The sequence below is a fragment of the Microcebus murinus genome, chromosome 20, assembly GCF_040939455.1.
Source record: "Microcebus murinus isolate Inina chromosome 20, M.murinus_Inina_mat1.0, whole genome shotgun sequence".
In the NCBI taxonomy this organism is placed as follows: Eukaryota; Metazoa; Chordata; class Mammalia; order Primates; family Cheirogaleidae; genus Microcebus; species Microcebus murinus.
In genome coordinates, this window is record NC_134123.1 from 8,339,876 (window position 1) to 8,365,864 (window position 25,989).

The following is a 25,989-nucleotide window of genomic DNA, read 5'->3' on the forward strand; positions in this document are numbered from 1 at the left end:
ATGGGTCTGTCATATATGGCTTGTATCATTTTTAGGTATGTCCCTTCTATGCCTATTTTCTTAAGTGTTCGTATCATGAAAGGGTGTTGAATTTTGTCAAAAGCTTTTTCTGCATCTATTGAAAGGATCATGTGATCTTTGTTTTTGCTTCTGTTTATGTGGTGAATTGCATTTATAGATTTACGTATGTTGAACCATCCCTGCATCCCTGGGATGAAGCCCACTTGGTCGTGGTGGATTATTTTTTTGATAAGTGTCTGTATTCGGTTAGCTAAGATTTTGTTGAAAATTTTTGCATCTATATTCATTAGGGATATTGGTCTGTAGTTTTCTTTTTTTGTTGCATCCTTTCCTGGTTTTGGTATCAGGGTAATATTCGCTTCATAAAAGGTGTCGGGGAGGTTTCCGTTCTTCTCGATGTTGTGGAATAGTTTCTGCAAGATAGGTACTAGTTCTTCTTTGTAAGTATGGTAAAATTCAGGTGTGAAGCCATCTGGACCGGGACTTTTCTTTTTAGGGAGATTTTTAATTGCTGTTTCTATTTCAGCTGTTGAGATTGGTCTGTTCAGGGAATATATTTCTTCCTGGTTGAGCCTAGGGAGGCTGTGTGTTTCTAGAAATTTGTCCATTTCCTCCACATTTTCCAGTTTGTGTGCATAAAGATTTTTGTAGTATTCATAAATTGTATCTTGTATCTCTTTGGGATCAGTTGTGATATCTCCTTTTTTATTCCTGATGGAGCTTATTAGAGATTTCTCTTTTCTGCTTTTCGTTAGCTTAGCCAACGGCGTGTCAATCTTGTTTATTTTTTCAAAGAACCAACTTTTTGTTTTATTAATCTCCTGAATAGCTTTCCTGTTTTCAATTTCGTTTAGTTCTGATTTGATCTTGTTGATTTCACTTCTTCTGCTGGGTTTGGGGTTGGTCTGTTCTTCTTTTTCCAGCTCTTTGAGTCGTTTCATTAGATTGTCTATTTGTGATCTTCTTGCCTTTTGGTTATAGGCATTTATGGAGATAAACTTTCCTCTCAGAACTGCTTTAGCTGTGTCCCAGAGGAGTTGATAACTTGTCTCTCCATTGTCGTTTTCTTCATAGAAGTTTTTTATTTCCGTCTTGATTTCTTCATTTACGAAGTAATCATTTAGTAGGAGGTTGTTTAATTTCCACGTTTTTGTGTAGAAATGTGAGTTTCTGTTAGGGTTGATTTCTAGTTTTATTCCACTGTGATCTGAGAAGGTACATGGTATGATTTCTATTTTTTTAAATTTCTTGAGATTTTCTTTGTGTCCTAGGATATGGTCGATCTTAGAGAATGTCCCGTGAGCTGATGAGAAGAACGTATATTCAGTGGATTTTGGGTAGAATGTTCTGTAGATGTCTGTCAGACCCAATTGTTCTAGAGTTTTGTTTAAGTCCATTATTTCTTTATTAATTTTCTGTTTGGAGCATCTGTCTCGTGCCGTCAGTGGGGTGTTGAAATCCCCGGCGATTATGGAGTTGCTATTAATCCATTTGCTTAGCTCCAGTAAGGTTTGCTTTATGAATCTGGGTGCACCTAAGTTGGGTGCATATATATTTAAAATTGTTATCTCTTCTTGTTGGACTGTGCCCTTCACCATTATATAATGACCCTCTTTGTCTTTTACTACTTTTGTTGGTTTAAAAACTAAATCGTCTGAAATTAGAACTGCCACACCAGCCTTCTTTTGGCTTCTGTTTGCTTGGAATATTGATCTCCACCCTTTTATTTTTAGTCTATGTGCATCCTTGCAGGTTAAATGTGTTTCCTGAAGACAGCATATACTTGGCCTGTATTTTCTTATCCATTCAGCCAGCCTATGTCTCTTGAGTGGAGAGTTTAAGCCATTCACATTTATTGAGAGAACTGATAGGTAAGGTAGATTACTGATCATTCTGTTGGGTTGGATGTTGTTGCTATGATTTGTGTCTTGAGCCATTGTAATATCTGGCCTTTAATATCTTTGGGTTTTGGTTGTTTTTATATCCGTGGATTATTATTATGATGTTCCGTGCATAACGCTGTTTTAAGTACTTCTTGTAGGGCTGGTCTTGTCTTGGTGAATTCTCTGAGCCTTTGCTTGTCTGCGAATGTTTTTATTTCTCCTTCATATATGAAGCTTAGTTTTGCAGGGAATAATATTCTAGGCTGGGCATTGTTTTGTTTCAAAAGAGTGAGAATGGGGCCCCAGTCTCTCCTTGCTTGTAAAGTCTCATTAGAGAAGTCTGATGTTATTCGAATTGGCTTTCCCTTGTATGTCACTTGCTTCTTTTGTCTTACAGCTCTTAGAAGGGCCTCTTTAGTTGATACTTTGGTCAGTCTGATGACTGCATGACGTGACGTCTTCCTGTTTGCATTGAATCTCCCAGGGGTCCTCTGGGCTTCTTGAACTTGTATATCGAGATTTTGAGCAAGACCTGGGAAATTTTCCTCTATTATATCTTCAAAAAGCTTGTCCAGCCCTTGAGTGCTGTCTTCCTCCCCTTCGGCTAAACCTATGACCCTCACGTTAGGTTTTTTCACATAATCCCACAGCTCTTGTAGACTTTGATCTTTTCTCTTGTTTCTCTGCTGTATTTCTGTGACTGATTTATTTAATTGGAAGGTGTTATCTTCAAGCTCTGAGATTCTTTCTTCTGCTTGATCCACCCTGTTCTTGAGACTTTCCACAGTATTTTGTAGTTCTCTGAGTTGATTCTTCATCTCCAGGACTTCGGTTAAAGTTTTCTTCACTGTGTCAATCTCTTTGTTGAACCTTTGTTCCATTTCTTGGAGGTTTTTTGTGTTTTCTTGGTGTTGGTTATTGAGTTGTTGTTGCAGCTGGGTGAGTGTTCTTATGATCCACATACGAAATTCCTTTTCTGTCATATTGGTTGCCTGATTTTGGTCGGTGTCCGTTTGTAGGGGGCTGGTGCTCCTCCTTGGGGGTGTGTTTTCCGTTTGGTTCTTCATATTTCCTGAGTTCTTTCGCTGATTTCTTCCCATGTCGATCAGTTGTTGTTTCTTTCCTTAGGTTATTGTTTGGGTATTCACACACCTTGTTTAGTTTCTGAGGCGTTAGGTGGTGCCTGTGGGTGAAATTGGACCACTCCCTGTATATTGAGTCAGTGGGTGCCGTGGAAAGGCTGTGCAAGATGCTGTCCCTGTCAGTAGGTGGCGTTTGCTTGGAGGAACAGGCTATGGTGTTGATTTTGAGTCCTGTTATCAGCTCTCGTTCTGGGCGGAGCTGGGTTGGGTAAGCCTGTCCTCAGGCCGTTAGCAGGGGTCAAAGTTCTGTTCTCTGCTGTCAGGGCGGGGCTGGGATGGTCCCGCTCAGCCAGAAAGTCTGGGTGTGGGGGTGGGGCTGTCTGAGACCCACAGTCTGCAGCAGGCCTCGCTTCTTTCCACCCTCCCCAACTCCGCAGCTACTCCTGAGCCTCTGCCAGCAGGCCAGACCACAAGCCACCAGGCCTCCCCGGACTGTGATGCCGGCGGGGAGGTTCCCTGCACAGGAACGCCACCTGGGTTGGGCGCACGGCCTCCTCCTGGGACGTTCCGCCCGATCCGCCCCTGGAGGCACACAGACCTCAGTAGGCTGTTCACGTATAATCCTTCTGTGCCCCGGGCAATGCTAGCCCTCGGTGCAGGGGATCTGGTCTGCAGGTCCGACCTCTGGGTCCCAGAGTTCAAACTGTATTCCCACCAGGGAGAGGGTTTCCGGTCCTAATTCACCCACAGGGAGCCCAAGCTGGGTCTATGTCTCTCAGCCTCTGAGTCGGCACCGTTTTCCTGGGAACAAGGTGCCAGCAGCACCTGGGAGGGCGGGCGGGGTCCCAAACGGGAAGGTCCCGTTCCCTGGAGGTGCCTCCGGCTGGTGGCTATATTGTCTCTCTGGGCAGCCGCGGGTAGGGTCGGCGGAGAGGAGGAGGAGGCAATATGGCGCCTGCCGCGCGGCTCTCCGTGCACACGGAGGTGCCCGGAGGAAGTTGGGAACCTGGTGCCACGTCTGTTACAGGCTCACCGTTGGCAGGCGGCGGCAGTCTCTGGGCTGATGTCCGCAGGTCTCTCCACCCGCTGGGGAGCCCACCAGCAGTCCCGAATGCAGGGGAGGGGAAATAGCAAATCCACCTACCCTTGCCGCTGGTCTCCGGGCTGCTCCGGTGGTCTCAGCCTCCAGTTCTCCTCCGCAGCCTCCTCCCGTGGAGTCTCCCGGGGTCTCAGGTACCCCTCCTTCCGGCCCTTGTCCGCTGTATGCTCATCTTCTTGCTTCTTTTCTCTAGTTTCTGCTAGAATCGGTCTTTTCTGCAGAGACCCTCTGTCTGGCGGTGTTATTCGTCCGCCATCTTGCTCCGCCCCCGCAACTGTTGTTTTAATATGGTCTACATTCCATTTTGGTTTTGTTTTGTTTTGTTTAAACAGGTTTAACTGAAATCAGTTCTACATATCAAACAAACATTTAGTTAATGTAAACTAAAACCTTTTCATATGACTTGGTGTTCTCAGGTTACTTATTTGAACCATTTTCTCCATTGTTAAATCTTCACAAGTTGCTTTTGTTTGCCTCCTGAAAGTTTAATATAGATAAACAAACAAAAAAATTCTTTGTGGTAACAGGTTAAGATTATAATAGCTCTGTATCTGTATATGGAATATGATCACCTTAGCTAAGCCAGGCGACCTAACATGAAGCTATGATTGCTCTACATTTCTTTAGAGGGCAGTGGTAATAAGAGTTTTTAGAATCAGTGGAGTTACACTTTGATGTTAAAATTTGATTTTCAAGTTGAAGATGAGTGATAAAAGACTTGGAAAATAGATAGAAAACAATTTCTTATACTTCCAAAGGTTAACTCAGCCTCTCATCTATCTATGTTGGAATTATTTCAGTTGCAAGGGATAGGAGACTCAACCTGAATGGGCTGAAATAAAAAGGGCTCTGGCAATAGCTTGCTCAAGGGTCAGTTGATGCGCCCAGTACCTGGTTTTTATCTTTTTATCTCACAGCCACCTCCTACTGTATTGGCTCTATGCTTCCCATTTGTTGGCAAAATGGCTACAGAGTCTTGTTCCTGTATCTTATCACGGTCTTGAAACTTATTTTGATTGAACATATACCTGCTCCACTCAATCCCAATTCTGCGACTAGAGAAATGTAACGGGCTGATTGGCCTAGACCTGGGCTGCACATTCCACTCCTGGTACTGGAGCTGGAGCTCTGTCCAGAGCACATGGACTGAGATTGGAGAAGGGATGGGTTACCAAATGATTAGCAGGGTTTTGCTAGAATAGAAGGAAGAATGCCAAGGCAGCAAACAATAGAAATTTACTATAATAGAGTCATAGGAAGGAAAATAAATTACAGGTTGAGAATTCCTGATCCCAAAATCTGAAATTTGAAATGCTCCAAAATTCAAAACTTTTGGAGTAGAAACATTCATTGAAGCATTTTAAATTTTGGATTTTTATATTTGGGACACTCAGTCAATAAGTATATAATACAAATATCCCAAAATCCAAGACACTTCTGGTCCCAAGCATTTTGCATACGTGACACTCAGCTTGTACTGGTATTTTTGCTAACCTTTTTTATGTTTTTGGTCTATTGTCATTTGCCTTGACTGAGTTGACAGGTCACAATCTGAATGGTTTTGTAGGTTTAATGTATACTCCATAATTAATTTTATGTTGTTTGGTTATATGCCCAAGATTATCACGAGCTTCTCCTGGCCCCTGGATAAGTTCTTTTTTATTTTATAACTAGAAACTTAAAATTGATATCTCTTAATATGTGTTTTTCTTTTAATACCAGTCTTTAATAAAGGCATTTAATAAAACAAATTTTGTTTGATTATTAGTTTTTTAAAGAGCATTCATTCCCCCAGCTAATGATGCTTATTTCTTCCTCCAAAAGAAATGGAACACAAATATGAGGTCTCATTGATGGACCCTCCTGTCCTCTTCCACTCCCCAGTTTTGGTGACTGTGTTCAGTTTAGAAAACAGTGTGAGGATTCCTGCCCTGTTTCTCGCTGTTTATATTTTTCTCCACATCTTAGGCACCTTGAATTCCTATATAAATTTTAAAATCGGCTTGTCAATTTCCACAAGAAAGCTTGATGGGATAGATGGAATTCACAGATGAAGTTGGGGAGAATGATGGGTGAAGTATAACTTGGCACCTCGGGCAAAGCATTCCCCATGGCATGATATGTGGGGAGGAGATGAGGTTGGTTCTGAGACAGCCTTCCCACATGCCTCTGCATGTGGACCCTTCCACCATGACTCTGGCCCAAGGTGAGGGCAGGGGTAGGGATCGATTTTGTTCAATTATTATATCTTTCCCATCATATGATACAGGCTGCTGTATAATGCAGGATCTCAATATTTATTGTTGATTGACTTTATAGTTTCCTCACATCTGACTGATACATATGATTGAGAACCTTTCTCCATCTTGAACTGGGTTGTCTTTTTAAGAGGACCTCAGCTTTAAGATCATTACTCTTTTCTTGAATTTGCAGAAATGCCCTGGAGATGCCAAATTAATTTTGGGAACTTGTTAGGCTGAGCTTTTCTCACCTTTCTCATCCTACGGCTGTTAAGTTACAGGAAGAGAATTGAGTAATGAAGTTATTGTCTTTGTTTATCCATTGCAAGGGCATTATAATCACCACCTTCTCTTTATGGTTCACAGGTGGAGTTTGAGTGGCTGAGACAGTTTTGGTTTCAAGGCAATCGATACAAAAAGTGCACTGACTGGTGGTGTCAACCCATGACTCAACTGGAGGAGCTATGGAAGAAGATGGAAGGCGTGGTAAGTACATGAAGTCTGGGGCCGTATTTTATGGGATGCTGCGCTGTATACTAATCCTCTGTGGCCTAATTTGCATAGGCAAATGTATATTTCATTATTCTAAGTTATTGAGTTCAGTTATTCTTGGTAAGGTAATGGCAATAGCCAGGATTTTGTCAGTACAACTTCAGTTCAGTTCAATAAACATTTATTGAGTGTTCTCTACATGAAAGGCAGTGCACTAGACACATGCTGGGAAGTGGCCATGAAAGGAAAACAATTCAACAATAATGTCTAAAATTCATTTGCATTTTTGTATGCACCAGGCGCTATTCTAAATGTTTTCCCAGTATTAACTTTGTAAATTCTTAACAGCAATGCTAGAGGTGTTGAAACTGTTATGGGCCTGAATTTATGGCTTTGACAACTGAGGGGCAGAATAATTAAGTGCCTCCCCCAGGGTCACCAGGTAAGTGGAAGAGCAAGATTGCAATGCAGACTGTCTAGCTCCAGAGCACGTGCTCTCAACCACTGTGATCAAACAGGTTCACAAGGAGAGGGACATGAATATCACCAGGTATTATGGTAGCTAAAATGAAATCCTGTAATAGAGGTTTTTGAAAAATAGCACAGTCCAGAGGAGGGAGTATTAAATTTAGACCACTGGAGCTGGGACTATGGTGAAATGGCAGATGTGGCGTTGGGGGACCTTGGATGGGGAGGAATGTGATGGGATGAGGCCTTTGGGGAGGAACACTGGGCTCCAGGAACTGTAAAAACAAGAGCAGAAGGAGGAAGGTATGAATAGAGCAGGAATGCAGAGGATGTGGTAGGAAATGCAGCTGGAAGGCAAGCTGAAGCCACATGGAGATCTTGAATTGAGTCAATTTGAATAAAAGTAATAATAGCAAACACTTATATGATGCTTAGTAAGTATTAGACACTATTCTAAGTGTTTCTATATAACTTTTTTAAACTTTTATGACAACCCCATAAAGTATGTATAATTTTTTCCCCATTTTACAAATGACGAGATGGAAGCACCAAGGGTTTTTGTAACTTCCTCAATGTCACACAGCTAATAGGTTGGGGAGCTGGGATTTGAACTCAAGAAGGTGGGCTCTAGGGTCCTTGCCTTTCACAACCTCACTGTCTTGCCTCCAAACAGTTGAATCTGGAATGTGGTGGAAAAATGACAAAAACCTACTAAACTCTAGAGGTAGTATCACTGCAAAGAATTTGAAATGTGTAGGAAACAATGAACTAATCTGCAAAAATGGACAGCTATTGCTAATCCCTATTTTATTTTATTTTTTAAGCCACTTTACTGAGATATGATTGATATACAAAATGCTACACATAATTAATGTATAACACTTGAGTTTGGAGGCAAGTATACATTCAGGAAACCCTCACCTCAGTCTGTGCCATAAATCTATCCATCACCTCCAAAAGTTTTCTTCTGCTTTCTTCTTCTTATTATTATTAGTGTTATGATAAGAATACTTAATAGAGTATCAACCCTAATCCCTATTTTATAATAATGAATATATCAAGTCACAAGCCTGAAGGCCCCAGTTGAAAAGTCTGGGTCAGAATCCAAAAGTCTTTGCTTTCCAGACATCTCCTCAGATCTTTAAACTATGCCTTTTCCTGGGTATATGTCTAAGGAAGGAATGTTATAATCTTTCTATTAGTGTATTAATAGTTTCAAAAATATGACTTCCCCAAAGACTTGAGTCAATGCAAAACCGAGCATTACTGATTGGAAGCAATGAAAAGTCTGTGCATAAATCTCTTCAGTTTTATGCCTAAACTAAACCTGTGTTGAGTATTTTCCATTTTTATGGGATGTAGATAGATAAAGGCAGCTTCAGTTTCAGGGAAACTTTTTTTCTGCTACTGTATAATTCTGATTTTGTCCATTTACATATGAGTTAGAATCTGTTTACTTGATGAGCCTTGACTATAAGACATCAGCTTGACTTTGAAATTGTAAGTTGACAACACTGTGAATTACAGTTGGAGAACAAGTAAGAAAGGAACTCCTACTGATTTTGTAAAAAAAAAAAATATTAATTGCTTTCATTTAAGAGATTTTTTAAAAGTAAAATCTTTGATACTGTGAGCTTACCAGTGATATTCATTATGAATTCATTAAAAAGATTTAGTTATACATATATTTTTTTATTTGGTGGCAGTGGCACGTTAGTTAGGGGGAATATCTTCTGTTTATTTTATAGCTCTCATATAGAAAAATGCTAAAAAGAAGAGCAACCCTGTGAATTTTCCAGGGCCAGTTTCCTTGCAGTTGGTGTGGCATTCCCAAGTGTTCTGAGGGAAATCAGTGGCCTCAGTGTCTGTCCTCGGCAGGCCTCAGTGTGATCATCAGCAGCAGAATGAAGGTTTGGGCCAAGATAAAAGGGATGGTCCTTCTGAATTAAATTTAAGCATCGCTTCAAGCCTTTTAAAATGACTTTTAACAAATTCATTAAAGTTTGTTTTTGCTATTGGAAGAGACAGAAGAAAATAATCATTGGCAGGGTCTACACTTCTGTGGCTCTGGTAGTGCAGTGCCAGCTGGTATTTGTGTGCTCAGGGTGGAATTGGCACTCGCCGGTTAGATTCCTAGCTTGTACCAGCCCACTTCATATTTTTTTTAAGTTGCAAGCAGTAGGGGGCAATGTTGAGCTACTGGTTTGAGGGCCCAAGATGCTAGCCTTTCAGGGAAATGCATACAAATGTACCATTAACTGTCAAGAATTATCCCTGTTGCTTCAAGTTAGCTGTAATCTCCAAGATTCCATAACACAGGAAATCAGTTGTGGGTTAACAAATTCAACAGCAATTTAACATAAAAAGTGCAGTGTTTGGTGCACATTTGGATTCTATAGAATTAGACTAATCTAAATGGCATTTCAGAATGCATTCACTTTGCTTCCAGGGAATATATTACTCAAAACTATTATCATTTTAGACAAATGATTCTTCTTTATCTTTATGCTTTTTTTTTTTTGAATTATAAATCGTGTGTGTGTGTTGTGGAAAGATTTCTTTAATCCATGCTTTTTGTCTGTTCTGCAACCTAACATCGATCTCTTTTGCTGAGAAAATAAAATACAAAACCTCAGGCAATACGTGCATTACTTTTCCCCTTTTGCTTATGAGTAAAGAAACCTTTGACGGCCCTTGTACAAGAGAAGAGACTTACGCTGTGATTTCTCTCTGTCTTTGTTTCATTTTTTCACTTTGTGGTTGGAAGGTGTAGTCTCAGGAAGGATCTAGAAGAATGGAAAATGAGCTTTGAAATCACTTTTCCTCCATTAATGGTAATTGCTTCACATGTCATAACCAGTCACATATTTCAAAAAGTTTAGTCAGCTGTCTCTAAAATTCCCCTATCCTCTACTTCCAGCGAGCACCGTTTTTATCACACTATTTATTCTTGCCATTTTTCTCCCGGAGGATAGTTTTACCCTGTGCATGCTCTTGTGATGTAAATGTTAAACCTTATATTTGAATGACATTCTGATAAAATATCACATTTTCCCTGAATATTACCTCATGAATTTATGAGCCATTAAGCCCAAAGCAACATAACCCTTTCTTATAATCCAGGAATTTAGGCTAGCCTTTCTCCTCCCCTTTGCTCCCTATTCAAGAAGGTATTATAACACTGTAACACTATTCAAATATTTGTATTTTCTTTTTTCTTTTTTTTAACCAACCCACTATCCGCCCCCCACCCCCCATCCAAGATTATTGTATTATGAGGAGACTCTTCAGGATAAGAGAGAGTTACCATTTGAAAGAAGCTGTACAAGCTTGGCTTTCTGGGTAAAGAGAAATATGAAAAGCAGAAATCTCATGTGAGGTGAGGCAGTCTTGCTGTAGCCGGAGATTCAATGGATAGGCCATTTGTCTCTCAGGGTCTGGTATCGCTCTTTGCAAAACTGACATTTATTTTACCTATAAAAATGTTTTAACACTATCAAATTCACAATGATACAGAAAAGAATGCTAGGTGTGAAATCCTCTAAATTGATGACATTTATTCATTTCCTTTTGACCTTAAAAAAAAAAAAAGAAGGTCAATTTGGTATAATCCAATGGAAATATTCTGCAACAGTTTCCAAAGTAAACATTTTTGAAAGTACTGATGATTTATATACTAGAGAGAAATTTCTTCATGCTTTTTTTTGTGTGTGTGTGCATGTGGGTTTTTCTTTTAGAAGAGAAAGTGGATCCTGATCGTTTTGAATGTTTTGAATTGCATTTCCTGTCCTGACAGTTTCTTCTGGCCGACATAGCAATGCGTTTATACAGCAGTTGGCCTTAATAACCTTTATTGACTTTAGTGGGTAGGAGCCAAGACTGGATTATTTTAATGTATCCGTTTGAAACAGTGTAAAACACAACATATAATTATGTTAGGTAAGCTAAATGTAGCCTATAGGCTACATTTAATTCTACCCATTTATGTTAAAATTTGGCACAGCAGAGCGAAGAGATGTGGAAAACGAGTAGGTGTTTTATTTAATAATGTAACCAGTTTCTTGTTGTTAAAGTTTTAAGAGAGAAATATTCTTAAGGATGTAAAGGTTGTCCCTGACAAGTTGGTTATAATAGTTTACTTTCAAGATGAGTCATACGTTTCCCCCTGTTAATTTGGCCTGTGGAAATTGTGCAAATTGCGCCGGGAGCCCGCCCATTGCCGTGTGGCTGTGTCCTCCTTCGTGTGTGTAGGTTACAGTCACAGCGAGTGACTGAGCTGAGGAGCAGTTTGTTTGTTTTTGGAGAGATTAGTGAAGCTATCATCACAGTGCTTTAGATTAAATTCTTCATAACTGAATCCAGGAACAAGGCTTCTTTCTCAATTTGCTGAAATGTACACTGAGTAGACTAGTATTTGCTATTGTATTATAGTTCAATTAGCGGATTTCATTTTAAACTTTCTTCTAGGATTAAAGGTTTTTGGGAGTGTGAGGAAGAAAGTGATATAAATATGAATGTTAATTTTTTGTTCATATTAATGGTAAACCACTAAGTTACATCAACTAATATAATCCTGTCTCTCATTTTTCAGGGTTAGCATTGTGATTTAGGAGCAGAGTATATTATAGAAATTTAGGATCTGGTGTGAGATGTCTAGTAGTTTTAAATTTAAATTCTCTCTTTGTTTTTTTTTTTGACTGGGACAGTGCTGAGTGGCTCAAAGATAAGCACAGATTAGAGGTAAACAGGCACCAGCAACCGATAATTCAAATTCTGGAACAGGTACATGGACACTGAGTTTTGAAAGCTTTATGTTTATCTTTGAAAATTTGGAAAAAGGACAAGTCAATTTTAGCCATAACAGCTTAAAATCTCTGCGTCACATTTTTGATTATCGTAAGCACATTCATGGAAGGTTGGTTCTTTCCATTCTCCTCCCTACCTATCCACCCCCTCCAATTCCCCACAGCTGTATTGTTCTTTTAAAAGCAGATTGTCTGGAAGGAAATTTAATATGTAATTTAGCAGTGAATTTTTAAAAAGTTTTGATTCCATCTTTGATTGTCTTCTGAATCTCTCTCAGAATTTTCCATTTTTTTCTTTTAGTTGCTACACATTTAGTAATGAATTAAAAAGAAAAAATTGTTGTGTATCCTGTCCTTTTGGGGGGAAAATGAACAATTCCAAGAGAATTCAGGTTTAAGCCTCCAAAACAGAATGTGCATCAAAAGCACAAAGGACTGTGTTTATGATTCTCTTTGAAGTGTTTTTGCAACTGGATAAGGAAAATTTTAGAAACCGTCTGATAGTGTTCAGGGTAAATACTTAAACCCCTTTAGAGAATTTCACACACAGATACTGTGCAGCAGAAAAAAGGGATACTTATGTTTCTTAAAGCTGCTACAGCCTACAGCTTTGTACTTAAAGACAGAGGTGTTGAATAGAATTCTACTGAGGATACATCCAGTGACAATATCTCCAGGAACATCAGAGCAAACCAGTGGGTAGGACTTTCTGCTTTTAACCCTTGCATGTGCGGTGTGAGAGTTGAGCTGCATCGGTACCAAGCACTAGGCTGTGCCTGGTACATCCCAGGAATGTTAGGAGAGCTTTCTCGGTGCCTCTGCTCTGCACACGATAGGAACAAGACTGAAAAAGCCGAAGATGGTGAGACAAAGTGACAGGAGCTGGGAAATTCCAAGTGAAAGCCTGGCTATCTCTCTTAACTCTTATTCGTGTGTGGAGGGAAAAACTGGAATAAACAGCCATGGTTTCTATTTTAGCCTTGGTTTCAGAGGATTTGGCTACATTTTGCCAGCCTTCAATTAATAGGTACGTGTGTGCGCACACACACATTTCATAATTCTATATCTAAAGAAAAAAATAGATGAATTGTGTCATTTTAAATAATTTTCGCTACACTGAAATGCAGATTGAGGTAAAGGTGTGAAGACCCTGCTGCTTTTCCCTGGGGTGCTATTTTAGCCTTGGCTGTTGGAATTTATTTTAGATTGTTCTGACTAGCAGACCATCGTAGCATCTCACATGTGAATTCAGAAACCCTGGTGCCAGATTGGGGTGTCAGGAATTTCCATTTTTCCTGGAAAAGAGGTAACATAAAACAAATGTGTACCTATTTCCTCTAGCTTTTTTTTTTTTTTTTTGTGGGGTATAGTTGGGGTTGGAAGGATTAAATTCAGCTCTAGTCTAGTCTGTCATTTACCTTATTATAAATACCTTTGAAATATCCTAGAAGAATCTCAGTCTAGAAGAATGAAGTAGTGTTAAAAAAAAAATCACACACCTGCAGTTTTGGAAGAAAAGTAAGATTTCCAGAGGATGTTATGCCACTTATTTAGAATATTATCAAGATGTTAGGACCCTTTTTTCCTAAGTTGGTTGATGAATGGTCTCTAAAACTGTGACATTCTGAGTAATATTGTTATAAAGATCAAATGAGAAAGTTGATAAAATTTAAAATACACATTCATACAAGGCATCACCAGTATCGATTTTAGAAGGAAATGTGAACAGTCCTCAACTTAGGAACCCTTACTTAATGGTCATTGGACTGAATCTCTCATAGTGACAGGATCCCTTCCCTTTCCTCATTTCCCTTCCTTTAGAACTGGGGTTCAATCCAGGAGCTAAAGGGACTCGCAACAATTTGGAATGCAGTGCTACTCTTGTAATGTTTCTATCCACTGTGGTTTAAATGCTTTGGGAGACTGGGCTGGGAATCTTTCCACATTTTATAAAAATGTCTCTATGGAGAAATGTGCTCCCCGTGCCAAAAACCGACTTACCAAAGAGCTCTGGGAGCACATTAAATCGGCCTTTCCATGCCTTATGGGTAACATAACCACCATCCTGCCCTCTCCTCGTTGACATCTGCAAAATAATGACACTTTTTTTTTTAACCAAAGGAAACTGTGATATATCATTTTTTTCTGTATTCCTCAAAGTATCTTTGCAATCATTTAGAGGTGATATTTTTAATATCTTTTCCCTAACAAGTAAATTGTGATTGCCTTTTTTCTTTTTCTTTCTTTCTTTCTTTCTTCTTCTTCTTTTTTTTTTTTTTTTTTGAATTTTCTTTACATGATCTCAGCCCATCTGGAACCACCTGTGACAGTCTCAGTTGTAAATTTTTCCTTGATGTGTATAAAAATCTCAGATAATCTCCCACTCATTTTTGATTGATTGACAAAATTAGCTTTCAAGTAAAAATCTGGAGTATTAGGGCAATATTCAAAATTAAGTTTCAGTGTTTTAGATATATCTGCTTTGGTTATAAAGACTTGGTGCTGGTAGTGGCTTGATAATATATAGCCCTCTTACTGAAATATTATTAATTTAAATGAGAAATGATGACATACTCAGAATTATGCATCAGATGTTCTTTAACAGATGTTGGGGGATTAAGAGGTTTTGTATTTTATTTAATGACATAAACTTTTAATACAGTCAATAGTGAATTTTTTTAAAGGATGAAAGTGGTGGGATATGCAATGTGTGTAATAAATTAATATTTTCTTGATACTGAAGTCTCATATCCTGGGGCACTTAAACATTGATTGAAAAAGGTGAACAGTATTCAGCCATCCAGTAATAAGTTTAACATATCTAAAACCAAACTCTTGATTCATATAAGCCCCCAATCTTTCTCCCAGTATTTCACAGTTTAATAATTTGAACTATCTAGTTGCTCAGCCTAAAACCTTGGAGTCCTCTTGATTTATCAGCAAATTCAGTTAACTCTCCTTTCAAAATATCCTCATGATCCGACTATCCTTCACTACCTCCTGTACTACCACGTAGGTAAAAACTACCATCATTTGTGGAAATAACCTCTTAACCCCAGCCTTCCTGCTTCTACTACCCTATGTCTGCCCCCGTCAGAGTGTTTCTTTAAAATACAGGTCAGGCTGGGCACGGTGGCTCACACCTGTGATCCTAGCACTTTGGGAGGCTGAGGTAAGAGGATTGCTTGAAGCCAGGAGCTTGAGACCAGCCTGGGCAGCAGTGAGACCCTGTATCTACAGAAAATCTCCTAAAAACTAGCTGTGCATGGTGGCCTGTGCCTATTATCGCAGCTACTTAGGAGGCTAAGGCAGGAGGATCACTTGAGGTTGCTGTGAGACATGATGATATTACTGCACTCTAGCTCTGGCAACAGAGTGAGACCCTGTCTCAAAACAAACAAATAAAAATACAGGTCAGGTCATTTTATTTCCCTGGTCCAAACCCACTATCATGTTCAGAAATCGACCTTTTGTGCAATGGCTCCATGCCTGGAAGGATCAGTCCACACCCGTGACCCCCTTCATTTCTCTCCTCCTTCCCCTCCTCCACTAGCTGCCTTACTATGTTTAGGACATCCCCAGCTCACTCTTGCCCAGGGTCTTTGCATCTGCTGTTGCCTCTGTCTGGAAAATTCTTCCCTCTGCTATTTGCATAACCCACCCCCTCACTTTCTTCAAGTTCTGCTCATGTCACTTCCTTGGAGAGAATTGCTCTGTCCGAGCACTCTCCCAGTCCAGGAGTGCCCTGGCCTGCTCTGCTGTGCTCTCAGCACTCTCCTCCACCTGCAGTTGCCTTATGTATCTGTACACAGTCTGCTTCTACCCAATACAATCCCCACGGAAGGCAGCAGGGACTCGGTCTGTTTTAGTTGCTACTATTTCTCCAGATCCTAGAACAGCATCGGGTACACAACACATTTTTGTTAAAGGAAGGCGTTGATGTGAGGTCTGTGTTCTAGTGCTACCTTTTCTTCCCACCCATGTCCATCAGCGTGGCAGCCTTTAATACATTCTTTTCAGCTCTCTGCATTTTCCTAAAATATTACCTTCTGCTTAGCAGAAATATTTTGGGGTTAGTTTTATTCTTAAACAAACAGCCCTCACAGCAATACCCCCAAAACATCTTTAACTTCTTGTTTTTTTGTGTTTGTTTGTTTTTTAAGTAATAATATGGAGGGCACAGAGGAATGTCCTGTTCTATGCCTTTGGCATTTCTAGCTGAGAAGATTGAGCAATCACTGGCAAACAACTTATGCAAATATGGAAAATCTTCTTTTATTTTTTAATGAGAGAAGTAAGTAGGTTATTAGTTTCCCAGAGTAGCCATGTTGCTAAAACTTAGAATTGTAGTGTTTTGTCTCATTTGTTGGCATCCTTCATATTTTAGATTGCCCTGTTCTTGAAAAGTTTAAGAAATTGTCATAAAATTAAATGACTTCCCCAACAAAGCTTGGACTTGGCTGTTACTAATTTTCAAAATTATATAAAGAAAGCGGCATGTCCTGGACAGGTTTTGGGCACAGAACTAGGGAAGTCCCTGAGGAATAAACTGACTTCCGCTAGACAAGCTGCAAACTGATTAAAATATTTATCATCCTTTGGGTATGCAACAGCTTTTGATGATGGAAGGCATATTAATATTCATCCTTGCTGCTTGTCTCCACTTCAGACAGCTCCCAGGAAAGGATGTTCAAATGACCAGTTTTCTTTCCTCACCAGGAGTCCTTGAGACCCAGTACAGCTTGGAACCAAGAAATGCCTTGTGATGTGATTGAGCTTTTCCTTTGGGGGACAGAAATGGGGGAATATAAACCAGGGAGGGACCTTTGCACTGGAAAGCTTTAAAGGATTACTGCTTTCTCACAGGAAGTCTTTTGCTAGAACAAAGGAAAAAGTTTGGTCATAATTTTATAAGCACCGGAACTACTATTGCTATTTGAAGCAGACGTTGCTCCTTAGGTGAAGTCACAGTACCGGAGCCTTATAAAGGATTTTGATGTGCATGCGCTGGAGGCTGAAGATTTTTATTCCAACCCCACCACTTTGTTGAGGAAGAAGCCAAGAAAGCAGTTGTGTTTGCAGCTGGTGATCAGGTCTCCCGGCTGGCTGTTGTAGAGTGCCCTTCTGTCCCAAGGCAGAGTTTAAATTTAAATGCACGTGGTGTCCACGGAGCTTGGCATAAGCAGCAAAGGTGGCCTGCTGGGTTCTCAGGATCTGTCTTTTAATTTTTTTTCCCCCTTTAGTGGAAGAAAGAATCTGGCTTTATTAATTCAGTTAATTAAGCAGTATTGTTTTCTGTCTAGATCGGAATAGCCTGGATTACATTTTTGGGTGCAAATACAAGCTCTGGAAGAACTTGATGTTTTTAGTAAGCCATCTGACAAACTTGGAAGTTGAATAGAATAGTCTCATAAAAGGGCAATATGTTAAGACACTTAGTTTTCATCTTTTAAATCTGAAAATTCGGAATCCTTCCTGTTTGCATTTCAGTTTTTATTAATTCCACACAGCTAAGATATTTTTATGAATGGTAACTTTAAAAACCGGACAAAAATTATATTTGAAATCTATTTTAATATAGTCACATTTGAAGAGAAATATCCTTTCTCCATCCAGTCATTTAATCATACATCTGCTCCACTTTGTGCAGATACATGTGAGGTTGTACAAAGAGCTGGGGCCTTATGTCTCCCAGGTTGATAAGGCACCAGGCAGTAAGCAATTCAGAGAAGAAGATCAGAGGAGAGGAGCAGATTCTGGCATCGGCCTTTGGGAATATGAAGGATTTTGATAGCTGGAGATGGGTGGAGGGTGTTCAGAGGTGGTAGAAGCAGAGACACCGTAGTGGGAAAACACGGGTTTGCCCGCAAACTTGATTAGACTGGATGGAGTTTGGTGTCTGTGTGAGTCCAGCAGTGCAAGATAAGATTAGGGAGATTAGCAAGGCCCTTTTCTTCCTAATGCATTTCTTTTTAAGGGACAGTGCTTTGACCCCTTAATGACTAGCTTCCTATCAAAGTCTCGGGAAGCAAAGTGCTAAACAGATACAACTAAAACTAAAATGAAAACTGTTTCATTATCTTGCATTTGCATAAGTTGTACTTGAGAAACAAGTCAAATGCTATTAGTTGCACTAATTTCAAGACCTGTCTGAATCATGAGTACAGTGTAAACAGGCAACTTCGTACGTCTTCAGAATGAGAATTACAAAGGAGCTTAGGTATTCTTCCTACCAAGATTTTTTTTCCTCTCAAAACTTGAATACCAGCTTAATAACTTTGGACTGGCCAGAGCCAGGTCTTCCCAAGTGCGAACCACTGATGATTGTCTTCTATGTTTAGAAACCTTAAGTGTATTTCATTTTAGTTTTTGCTATTGGAATTGTGGCTTGGAGGAAACGACATCTCCACTGCCTCTTGTCTAGGTGATAGTATTATCACTATCGCTTGCATAAAAGTATTTTGAACTACAGCCAAAGTGTCGTTCATGAGTTATTTGATTTGGTTCAGGACAGCAGGTGGAGTAATCTGTCATTTCCACTGCTGATCTAGAGTAGTTTCTTTCCCACACATATCTCCCCATTCTTTGGCTATTAATAATAGCGCCACATTAGTGACTGTGCACTCCGTGCTGTCTATATTTGCCCTTGCACTTTGGCACGTCAGTCACACCAATGGGAAGACTGAGTAAATGTACGGAATGCAAATGGTTATTGTTCATTCTGGTCTCTCCCACCTTTCATATAGATTTCTGCTAGACTCACTTTTTCCCCCTCTTTGCTTTTGTTTTCCAATGACTGGTTTTATTACTTCTAAGGCACAAGATGTTAATTCTTGAGTGATTAATAACTCTCTGTTAGTTTGTTCTTCAGACTTAGGCTTCTGCAAGATTGCGTTTACTTTGATTCTGCTTACGAATCTTAGGTCTTGGAGGGTACTTCTCCCTATATATTAGTGGGATGGAGAAGGGCTATTATGGGGCTACTGTTTCATTTTATCAGAGAACCTTATGAGAGTCGTACCAGAGGAGCTCTTCCCTGGAGAACAAATGGGCTTCAGGCTTTTTGGGATGCTTTCTTCTTTGATATCTCATTATTTCTCATAATACCAGAGAAACAGATAACTTAGGTGTAGTCATACTGGGCATTACCTGATTTCTTTCAAGAACTGGGACGTTTATCCTACACTCTTTGTTTATTGGGTACTACAGTAGTGGCACTCAGCTATTAGGCTCTGATGAGCTGAGGTCCAGCTGCCTCAGAATCCCGGAACGTCAGTGTTGGAAGGGACCTGGGAGAGGTCCCTTCTTATCCCATTCTCTTCCTTCTTGGAAAGGAATGACTCAGAAGGTTGTAGAGGCTTGTCTGGGAGCACAGAGCCAGATAATGGTGGGTACAGAACCCAGATTTCTCAGTTCCCGGTTCAATATTTTCTACCCTTCCCCAAATACCCCAGTGGCTGTGCCTTCTCTGATGCTTTTACCAACTTTCAACTGTATGCTAGTAGCAAAATATGACAAACTGAATGTTTCCCTGGAGCTTTTTCTCTACCCTGTTTGGACCTGGCATATCAAAATTAGGCTGTTTGATGTTGAGATGGATGATGACTTCAGCTCAGTCAGGACCCATTCCTCCTCCTCTAACAGCATCCTGATGTTGCCGTGTTGAACTGCTTCCTTCCTGGCTATAGGGTGAGGTGCTTTGTCTTAGTCTCCTGACTTAGGAGCATGCGGCCTGAGGTAGGCCTTTCAGATGAGCTCTCTCAGCACTGTTTGCTTTTGTGGGTACATGGTGTGGGATTCACAAGGTATAAAAGCATATACAGTGACAAATGGCTTTTTCCCGCTCATGCCCCCAGCCACCCATTTCCCTTCCTCAGAGGCTAATACTATTCCCGGTTTTTTTTAATACCTTTCTAAAGATATTCTTTATAGTTACAAACATTTATATAGGTTTTCACCTGAATAACACTATCTCTTAGGGATCCTTCTATATTTGTACATTCTTTTAAAAAATACTGCATAGCATTTCATTGTATGGGTTTCATAACTTATTTACCCAGGATCCTACTGTCTTAGTCTTCTGCTTTTACAAATAATGTTGTAATGAATATCCTGCTACATAACATTTTTCACATGTGAGATCTATGTTAATTAGTACCTAGGAGTAGAATTGTTGGATCAAAGGATAAGTGTATTTTTAATTTTAAGAGAGATGGTCGAATTGCCTTCCATAGAGTTTGTAGCCGAGTTTTGTGTGTATTTATATGCATGTATGTATACTATGTATATGTATAAATGTACAGTTTATGTAACATAGTGCTAGTTTCCCCATATCCTTCCCAATACAGTGTTTTATCAGAGTTTTTTGACTTTTTGCGAATGTGATTGGTAAAAAGTGGCATCTCAATTTCATTTGGATTTCTCTCATTCCTATTTTACAGATGAAGAAACTGAGGTGCAGACATAGTAAAATATTTGCTAGGTCACAGGAGTAGTGAGTAACACAACTAGGGTGTGCAGTTAGGCAGAGGTAGCTGCTCTCTTAATCATTATAATCATCTTAGCCAATGCTCCATTCTGTTACTGCAACCAAAGAATCCTGGTGGGTACAGAGGTTCTAGCAAGGAACCACTCGTCTATGCTTGACTGGTAAATGTGGGGAGGTTGTTCTTTTTCACCGTCAACTCGTGTGCCAAGTCAGCTAGATCAGTCTGGTGACATGCGCGGTCTGCATGACACCCAGTGATGTTACTATGTGGTGCAACCGAGTTCCACACGGGGTGTAGCTGGCCCTTTACCCTGCTGAGTCCCAGAGCTTTGTGCTATATCTATTTATATCGATGGAAGGTGAAGGGAGGGCTCCTTGTCCCTGGAAACATGGCATTTTGCCTGATTTTCTGTTTAAAGTTATGTTCCTGTTGGAATCAGTTCAGGTCTGAGTTTCAGTTGTCACGTTCCGATATGGTGAGCCTCCTTGGCTTCTCCTGCTCGCCTTCATTCTTCCTCCACCTGTCAGCTTTCATTAGGGTCATTTAAACACTGACTCATTCTCTGCTCTGAGCCTTCTCCTGCTTGGCCATGGAGCTGTGGGTTGAAGCCTTTACTCTGTACTCTGTATAGTGCCTAGGTTAAGAGTTTATTTCAAGAAGACTTTGAGGGGGGATTGAGATGATTGGGGAGTAGTTCGAATTATATTTTCTAGTAAAGGCAAGGATGAAAAGAGATCTCGGCCGGGGTGGAGAGCTTTCCTTTGCTTCCTCAGTAAACTGAGTGGGTAGACTGTAATTCCCAGGAGTTGGGGCCTTGCTGGACCACATCTCTTGCTGTTATCTCACGCTATGTTGGAAACTGAGGTTCTGTTGCTGGCCTTGTGACCCCTGGAATCAGTCACCTAATCATTTCAGTTTGAGCCCCTTTGAAGTACTCAGGCTTAGATACACCTGGGCTAAGAGCTTTAGCCTTCAAGTTAATCAAACTAGGGTTTGAGGCCTGGCTTCATCATGTAGCCAGGCCTGTGCATAATACTGGGCAGTCATACAAGGAGCCTCAAGTTTCCTCATCTGTAAAATGGGGATTATAACAGTAGCTTCCTTATGAGATTGTTTTGAGATTTACCTGAGATAATGCATGCAATGCTTTGTGCATTGCCTGCCATATTTTCATGTTATTGTTTTGAATCTGCCCTCTTCTTTCATTCCTCCTACCCCCTTACCTTTCACATGAGTTCCTATTCCTCCCTTAGACTCTCATCTTATGGTTATGTGTGTATATAATCCCCCAGCTGGGCCTCTGTTTAAAAGCCATCTCAGAGTAGCCCTTTCTCTGTCTTTCTACCATGCTTTATTTTTCCTCAGAGCATTTATCACCATCTGAAAGTATGTCTTATGTATTTACCTATTTCCTGCACAAGAATAGAAGCACCTTGAGGGCAGGGATTTTGTCTTGTATAGTGCTGTGTTCTCATTGCCCAATACAGAGTTGATAACACAGTACATATTTGTTGACCAAATCAAGAGGCAAATACTTAATGGGTGCCGGCTTTCTCTGAGATCACCATTTATATGCTAGTGGTGCTATGTATTTATTGAATGGCCTACTGTTCCTTCTTTTTGGTTTAATCCACTTAACAAACTGCCTTCTTTAAAAACATTCAATAATTATCCAATACCAACTGCAGAAATGTTATCTTTTCAACTTCCTCTGGAACATAATCTCTCTGCATGAGACTCATTCAGCATTAGAATGTATAGCAGAGACACCTGTGCAACTTTTTAAAGGCATAAGCACCAGCTCCAGGCATTTGGGTTCAGTAGCCATACCTCTCAATCATGGCCGCACGTTTGAAACACCTGGGAAAATTTTTAACTATCATCACTTGGGCCCCATCTTTAGAGACACTAATTTAGCAGGTCTAAGCTGTGGCTCCCAGTTGATTCTAATGTATTGCCAAGTTGCAATGTGTTTAAAAAACTTCACAAGCGATTCTGATGTGATCAGGTTTGAGAACTACTGTTCAACAGACACCTGACCACTCACCAAGGAAGATTTGATTGGATGGATGAATACATTGGCTTTCTCATTTTAGACCAGCACAGGTGTATTAAGTGCCTGCTATGTTTCCTTAATTCTGTGGAGGACTCAGGAAGGAGACAGCTGTATTTGTAAATCTTTTATAAGGTGGAAGATGATGTTGCTAATAATGGTACACATGGAGTTATGAAAGCTTAGAAGAGGGTGGGATACATTTGGGTGGGTGGGATTTCAGAATGCTTCATGATAAAGCATCTGCAGATGAGTCTTATAGAATGGGGAGAATTTTGACAGGTGGTTATAGAGGTGAGAAGAGTGACTGTTCCCTGTAAAGGGGACAGTGTATATAGAGTGGTAGAAACAGGGAAATGCAGGTTATATTCAAGGCTCCTAAAGTGGCCCAATAGCTGGTCATCCCCCAAAATTAGTCTGCTTCTAGAGTTCCCTAACTCAGAAAACGGCTCCACTCCCCACCTAAATCTTCATGCCAGGACTAGAATCGTCCTTGAAACTTCCCTCTCTACATCCCAGGAATCCAGTGGGAGAACTCCTACCACTGAAATCTCTCTCAAACCTGTCCACTTCTTTTTATCCCTGGTGCTACCAGCCTAGTCCAAGACATCGTCAGCATTCCCCTGGGCTATGGCAGTAGTTTACTGTCTGTTTTTTGTGTTCATCACATAGAAGCCAGGGTAGTGTTTTCAAATGCGAAGATCTAATCATGCTCCTCCCTGTAGAGACTCATTAACAGATTCCAGTTGCTCTTAGGATAAAGACTAAAATATAGATGCTCCTCGACTTATGATGGATTGTGTCCCAATAAACCCACTGTAAGTTGAAAATATCATTAAGTTGCAAATGCATTTAATACATGTAATCTACCAAACATCGTAGCTTAGCCTAGCGTACCTTCAGAGTGCTCAGAACACTTACATTAGCCTTCACTTGGGCAAAATCATCTAACACAAGGCCTATTTTATAATAAAGTGTTGGATATGTCATGTAATTTATTGAATACAGCACACTGTGGAGGACAGCATCGGTCACTTACCCTCATTATGCCTTGGCTGACTGGGAGCTGCTGCTCACTGCCACTGCCCAGCATTGTGAGAGAGTATTTGTACTGCATATTGCTAGACTGGGAAAAGATCAAAATAAAAAATTCCAAGTACAGTTTCTATTGTATGCACATAGCTTTTGTACTATTGTAAAGCTGAAAAATCACAAGTCAAACTATTGTAAGTTGAGCCATCATAAGTTGGGCATAGTCTGTGCTTTATCCTCAGCCCACTTCTCCTGCTCTACCTTCCCTCCACCCCTTTGCTCTCTCTGTTCCTAGCGCATGGGCCCTTTCTCAGTCATTCCAGTGCATGGAGCTTCCTTCTTCAAGGCCTTTGCACATGTTGCTTCTTCTTCCTAGAATGTCTTCTTCCACCAAGATAGACGTAGAAATTATTTCTACTCATTTTTCGACATAAGCTCAATGGCCCCTTCATCAGGAAAGACTCCCTTGATCTGTCCGACTAGGGCAGGTCCCTGTGGGGTACTTGACTGTTGCCCTCGTGAATGCCACGCGTGGAGCTCAAGCTTTGTTCTGGAGGTGTTGAGTAACTATGGCACATGGAACTTGGGAAAACTTATCTGTTTCATGAAGATCCAGTGCTTCTAGAGACATTAAAATAGCAGAAAAAAAAATTGGGAGTTAATTTGTGAATCTCATTAACCATCACTTGACAAAGAACTGGGAATTGTTGATCATATTACAAGATAGAATGTAAATGGCCACGCAGTTTCTTTGTACAGATTCCTCCCAGTTATTGGAATATGAGCCAATTCCCGAGTATTAATTTGGGCACTGTTATCTGCAATAAGACTGTCCCCATCAGATTTTCTTTATAAGTGAAGTCTAAAATGCACAACCATTCCATACAAACATTGTAGTAAAGACATTGTCCAGTTCTTAACAAATGATGGGCAGATGAGTGAATTGACAAGAATTGTGCTTTGGGAATGGTACCTTCTGTAGAACCTCATTTGTTCCCTCTGTCATTCTCCTTTTCTAATTTCAGTATTTTCCAAACTGAAAATATGAAATATTCACCTCAGATGTTAAGAAAAGTTCAGGTTCCTGGAGGTTGTCACAGTTTTTCCGTCCTTGCCAGATATAAGCAACCTTGGGGTCCATGGCAACCAGCCACTTTCCGTCAGGAAGCTCTGGAGCCATCATCCCCGATACTGTCCTGTGCCTATCTAGGTTGGGACTCGTGACAAATCAGGAAATATCAGGGGCCCACATTTCGGCACTTTGAAGCTGCGTAGAATCTGGACAGTGGTTTCAGAAGTGTCCCTGAGATGCCACTTCCTTGTTCTCCTTGCGTCGGTACCTTGAGTCTCCATCCAGCTTGAAGGGGAGGGAGGTTTTCTGGCCCAAGGCAGGAACCCTTGGCACATGTACAAGAATCTTCATACTGACTGAGTTGGAATCTCCTGGTGAGAAGTGATTTGTTGTCCTGATTAGAATGTAAACACTTGCTGAAGCTGAGTTTTGTCTCTCACATGAGTTTTATTATAGCCTTCTGTGTTTATAAACATGTCTTGAGCATGAGGGAGAAATATGGTAACCTTCGAGCCCTCAAGAGAGTGTCCATTTGTTTTCTCTATGGGCTGAAATTAAGATAACTTACTGTCCCTCCCTGAGAATACCACGTCTCTCTCTCGCTTTCACCAGCAGGCCTGGGACAGTGCCCAGGTTGCCATTTCCTAATTGTTCCATCCTCTTCTGGTAGAGTCGATAAAGTTTTCTGACAGAGCACATTTCATACTTAGTGGGCATCTACTAGAGGGGCTCAAATTCCAGGTAAGACCTCAGTTCCATCCAACAAACAATTATTGACATTTTTTTTAAAGGGTTAAAGTGTTCAGTATTAGAGAAAACCGAGTCACTGCCCTTGCAGGGCTTACGTGTGTGGTAAAGAAACAGACACACACATAAATAAGGCATGATGTGGAATGTCGAAAGAGAGGTAGGAACAAAATGCTAGGAGGGTGCCCCAGAGAATACAAGTCAGATTGAGAAAACTGGGCAAGACTTCATGGAAGAGGAAGTGTCTTTCAACTGTGCCTTGAAGAGTGAATTGAATCTTAATGGGTAGAGAATCGGTGGGTGAAGAAGAGAGACAGGGCGCGTGTTAGGCAGTGTGACCAGTTAGGCACAAGAGCCATGGCTCTATAAAGCAGTAGGGCATGTTTGCAGAAAAATGCATAGCGCCTTGTCACCAGTGCTTCCGGTACCTAGATGGGGTGGGGTGCAAGAGGGAGGTGGGCACATAGTGACCAAAGAACAAGTGGAGAGGGGACGGTGGCATCAGC

At 40.6% G+C, this 25,989-nt stretch overlaps 1 protein-coding gene across 2 annotated transcripts in view; it reads left to right on the top strand.

Annotated features, from left to right (window-relative positions):
- Positions 1-25,989, top strand: part of FTO (FTO alpha-ketoglutarate dependent dioxygenase) — a 365,665-nt gene that overhangs the window by 159,797 nt on the left and 179,879 nt on the right. For both annotated transcript variants that reach the window (XM_012772616.2, XM_075995647.1), the window contains exon 7: positions 6,692-6,811. In XM_012772616.2, coding sequence (XP_012628070.1) covers positions 6,692-6,811 — 120 coding nt within the window. The remainder of the gene's footprint in view (positions 1-6,691; positions 6,812-25,989) is intronic.